This window comes from Babylonia areolata, chromosome 30, assembly GCF_041734735.1.
Source record: "Babylonia areolata isolate BAREFJ2019XMU chromosome 30, ASM4173473v1, whole genome shotgun sequence".
NCBI lineage: Eukaryota > Metazoa > Mollusca > Gastropoda > Neogastropoda > Buccinidae > Babylonia > Babylonia areolata.
The window spans coordinates 20,158,066-20,163,065 of record NC_134905.1 but is presented as its reverse complement, the minus strand read 5'-3'; the positions used below and the strand labels follow the sequence as shown (position 1 = coordinate 20,163,065).

The 5,000-nt window shown below is 44.5% G+C and overlaps 1 protein-coding gene across 1 annotated transcript in view; it reads left to right on the top strand.

Moving 5' to 3' along the window:
- LOC143275676 (uncharacterized) overlaps window positions 1-5,000 on the top strand; it is a 131,263-nt gene that overhangs the window by 125,407 nt on the left and 856 nt on the right. Inside the window, exon 4 of the mRNA XM_076579966.1 lies at window positions 1,940-2,061. Within this exon, the coding sequence (XP_076436081.1) occupies window positions 1,940-2,061 (122 nt within the window). The remainder of the gene's footprint in view (window positions 1-1,939; window positions 2,062-5,000) is intronic.

The following is a 5,000-nucleotide window of genomic DNA, read 5'->3' as shown; positions in this document are numbered from 1 at the left end:
CGTTCCACTCGTATATACGCGAGTGGGCTTTTAAGTGTATGACCGTTTTTAACCCGCCATGTAGGCAGCCATACTCCGCTTTCGGGGGTGTGCATGCTGGGTGTGTTCTTGTTTCCATAACCCCACCGAACGCTGACAGGATCTTTAACGTGCAGTATTTGATCTTCTGCTTGCCGTAGTATACACACGAAGGGGGGTTCAGGTACTCTGACAGGTCCAGTCTGCACAGATGTTGACCTGGGAGATCGTAAAACTCTCCACCCTTTACCCCACCAGGCGCTGTCACCGTGATTCGAACCCGGGACCCTCAGATTGAAAGTCCAACGCTTTAAGCCATTCGGCTACTGCGCCGGTCTGGTCTCCGCATGCTCTAACTTTTTTTAACTTCTCACCGCACCACAGTTCAGAGCACTAGTGTCCACATAGTTCGCAAAACACGTGCTATACGCAAAGCACGCCTGTTTTTGACTCACTTGTGTAAACAAAGTGAGTCTATATTTTAACCCGGTGTTCGGTTGTCTCTGTGTGTCTGTGTGTGTGTGTGTGTGTCTGTGTGTCTCTGTGTCCGTGGTAAACTTTAACATTGACATTTTCTCTGCAAATACTTTGTCAGTTGACACCAAATTTGGCATAAAAATAGGAAAAAATTCAGTTCTTTCCAGTCATCTTGTTTAAAACAATATTGCACCTCTGGGATGGGCACCAAAAAAAAACAAAAAAAAAGAAGCCTAATTATATGCAAACTGCATTTACTGTTATATTTATATTTTTTGTATTCTCTAAACTTGGCACTTTGACCTCTTATTCTGACACAACAACAAGAGGAGTCATTATTATCATTTTTTGTTCAAACAGGAACTTCTTTTGCTAAGCATGGAATTTTTATTTATTTTGCAAACGTTTTGGTGCGGATAGTAAAAAAGGGAAATTACTCTGTAATTAATGCCAGGGGACTTAATTTATGACAAGTGAGTCTTGAAGGCCTTGCCTCTCTTGTTTGTTGTTGTTGTTGTTGTTTTGTTTTTGTTTTTTTGTTTGTTTGTTTTTTAATTCAAAAACTTAAACCGATAAATGGAGGAGTCATTAAAACAAATCGAAAGTAAATAGACAAAGTAAATATGTATTTGTATTTGTATTTCATTTTATCACAACAGATTTTTCTGTGTGAAATTCGGGCTGCTCTCTCCCTAAGGAGAGTGCGTCGCTACACTACAGCGCCACCTTTTTTTTTCCTTTTCTTTTGTGTGTGTGTGTGTGTGTGTGTGTGTGTGTGTGTGTGTGTGTGTGTGTGTGTGTGTGTGCAGTTTTATTTGTTTTCCTATCGAAGTGGATTTTTTTTTTTTTTTTTTTTACAGAATCTTTCCAGGAACAACCCTTTTTTTGCCGTGGGTTCTTTTACGTGCGCTAAGTGCATGCTGCACACGGGACCTCGGTATATCGTCTCATCCGAATGACTAGCGTCCAGACCACCACTCAAGGTCTAGTGGAGGGGAAGAAAATATCGGCGGCTGAGCCGTGATTCGAACCACCACGCTGAGATTCTATCGCTTTCTAGGCAGACGCGTTACCTCTAGGCCCTCACTCCACACACACACACACACACACACACACACACACACACACACACACACACACACACACAAATACGTTTTAATATATAAAAAAAAATGATAATATAATATAAATAAAATTATCAACGATAACGACGACGACAATGATTACGTAAAGGCCTACGACGATGATAGCAGCAGCTGGGTGCTGTAGTTGTCCAATGACAAACGACGACGAAGACAATGCCGACAACGATGATAACGACCAGGGATAATGATGATGCTGATGATGATGATTGATGATTGATGATAATTGATCACCGTCCTCCTCTTCCTCATCGCACACCACCACCGCCACGATGCTGATGATGTCTGTGTTCTGTGGGCAGCGAGGCGATGGAGGCCTTGAGATGCTCTACCATGCTCACGAGGGCCTGTATGGACTCCACTGAGGTTCTCAACGTCCTCAGCAAGCACGACCTCTCGGCTCTCTTCCGTGTCAAGCCTATCTGTACGTGGCCGTGGTAGTGTGATAATGGTAGTAGTAGTAGTAGCAGTAGTAGTAGTAGTAGTAGTAATAGTGGTGGTGGTGGTGGTGGTGGTATTTGGGGAGAGGGAAAACCCTAAACCTCTTGGGAAGGGAAGACGCTAAACCTATCGTTGACAGAAAAAGCTTTTTAAACCTCTCCGCTCTCTTTCCGTGCCAAGCCTGTCTGTACGTAGTTCTGGTAGTGTGATAATGATAGTAGTAGTAGTAGTAGTAGTAGTAGTAGTAGTAGTAGTAGTAGTAGTAACCCTAAACCTCTTGGGAAGGGAAGACGCTAAACCTATCGTTGACAGAAAAAGCTTTTTAAACCTCTCCGCTCTCTTTCCGTGCCAAGCCTGTCTGTACGTAGTTCTGGTAGTGTGATAATGATAGTAGTAGTAGTAGTAGTAGTAGTAGTAGTAGTAGTAGTAGTAGTAGTAGTAGACGTGGTGGTGGTATTTGGGGAGAGGGAAAACCCTAGACCTCTTGCGAAGGGAAGACGCTAAACCTATTGTTGACAGAAAAAGCTTTTTAAATCTCTCTGCTCTCTTTCCGTGCCAAGCCTGTCTGTACGTAGCCCTGGTAGTGAGATAATGATAGTAGTAGTAGTAGTAGTAGTAGTAGCAGCAGCAGACGTGGTGGTGGTATTTGGGAAGAGGGAAAACCCTAAACCTCTTGGGAAGGCAAGACGCTAAACCTATTGTTGACAGAAAAAGCTTTCTAAATCTCTCCGCTCTCTTTCCGTGCCAAGCCTGTCTGTACGTAGTTCTGGTAGTGTGATAATGATAGTAGTAGTAGTAGTAGTAGTAGTAGTAGTAGTAGTAGTAGTGGTGGTGGTGGTGGTGGTGGTGGTGGTGGTGGTGGTGGTATTTGGGAAGAGGGAAAACGCTAAACCTCTTGTTGACGGAAAAAGCTAAACCTCTCTGTTGTCCTTCCGTGCAAAAGCCTATCTGTACGTAGCCCTGGTAGTGTGATAATGATAGCAGCAGTTGTAGTAGTAGTTGTTGTGGTGGTGATTGGAGAGGGAAAACGCTAAACCTCTTGTTGACAGAAAAAGCTTTTTAAACCTCTCTGCTCTCTTTCCGTGCAAAAGCCTATCTGTACGTAGCCCTGGTAGTGTGATAATGATAGCAGCAGTTGTAGTAGTAGTTGTTGTGGTGGTGATTGGAGAGGGAAAACGCTAAACCTATTGTTGACAGAAAAAGCTTTTTAAACCTCTCTGCTCTCTTTCCGTGCAAAAGCCTGTCTGTACGTAGCCCTGGTAGTGTGATAATGATAGTAGTAGTAGTAGTAGTAGTAGTAGTAGACGTGGTGGTGGTATTTGGGAAGAGGGAAAACCCTAAACCTCTCGGGAAGGGAAGACGCTAAACCTATCGTTGACAGAAAAAGCTTTTTAAACCTATCTGCTCTCTTTCCGTGCCAAGCCTGTCTGTACGTAGTTCTGGAAGTGTGATAATGATAGCAGTAGTAGCAGCAGCAGCAGCAGCAGCAGCAGTAGTAGCAGCAGCAGCAGTAGTAGTAGTAGTAGTAGTAGTAGTAGTAGTAGTAGCACGACCTCTCCACTCTCTTTCTTGCCAAGTCTATCTGTACGTAGCCGTGAGTGTGACTAGGAGGTGCTCATAATGATGATAGTAGTAGTAGCAATAGCAGCAATAGTAGTAGTAGCTATAGCACGACCTCTCCACTCTCTTTCTTGCCAAGTCTATCTGTACGTAGCCGTGAGTGTGACTAGGAGGTGCTCATAATGATGATAGTAGTAGTAGCAATAGCAGCAATAGTAGTAGTAGTAGCACGACCTCTCTACTCTCTTTCTTGCCAAGTCTATCTGTACGTAGCCGTGAGTGTGACTAGGAGGTGCTCATAATGATGATAGTAGTAGTAGCAATAGCAGCAATAGTAGTAGTAGTAGCACGACCTCTCCACTCTCTTTCTTGCCAAGTCTATCTGTACGTAGCCGTGAGTGTGACTGGGAGGTGTTCATAATGATGATAGTAGTAGTTGTAGTAGTAGTAGTAGTAGTAGTAGCTATAGCACGACCTCTCCACTCTCTTTTGTGACTGGGAGATGTTCATAATGATGATAGTAGTAGTAGTAGTAGTAGTAGTAGTAGTAGTAGTAGTAGTAGTAGTAGTGGAGTGATGGCCTAGAGGTAACGCGTCCGCCTAGGAAGCGAGAGAATCTGAGCGCGCTGGTTCGAATCACGGCACAGCCCCCGAAATTTTCTCCCCCTCCACTAGACCTTGAGTGGTGGTCTGGACGCTAGTCATTCGGATGAGACGATAAACCGAGGTCCCGTGTGCAGCATGCACTTAGCGCACGTAAAAGAACCCACGGCAACAAAAGGGTTGTTCCTGGCAAAATTCTGTAGAAAAATCCACTTCGATAGGAAAAACAAATAAAACTGCACGCAGGAAAAAATACAAAAAAAAAGGGGTGGCGCTGTGGTATGGCGACGCGCTCTCCCTGGGGAGAGCAGCCCGAATTTCACACAGAGAAATCTGTTGTGATAAAAAGAAATACAAATACAAATAGTAGTAGTAGTAGCAGTAATAGCACGACCTCTTCACTCTCTATCTTGCCAAGTCTATCTGTACGTAGCCACGGGTGTACCTGGGAGGTGTTCATATTGATGACAGTAGTAGTAGTAGTAGTAGTAGTAGCAGTGGGGGCGGGGGTGTGAGGGGGAGGGGAGAGGGAGCAGAAGAGGATTTGGGGTGGGGGTTAGGTGGGGGTGGGGTGGGGGTGGGGTGGGGTGGTGTGAGATAGTATGCTCTGTAAGGGGAAAGGGATTACAGTGTGTGTTTATTTATGCATGTTGACGTGTGTGTGTGTGTGTGTGTGTGTGTGTGTGTGTGTGTGTGTGTGTGAAGTGTGTGTGTGTGTGTGAAGTGTGTGTGTGTGTGTGTGTGTGTGTGTGTGTGTGT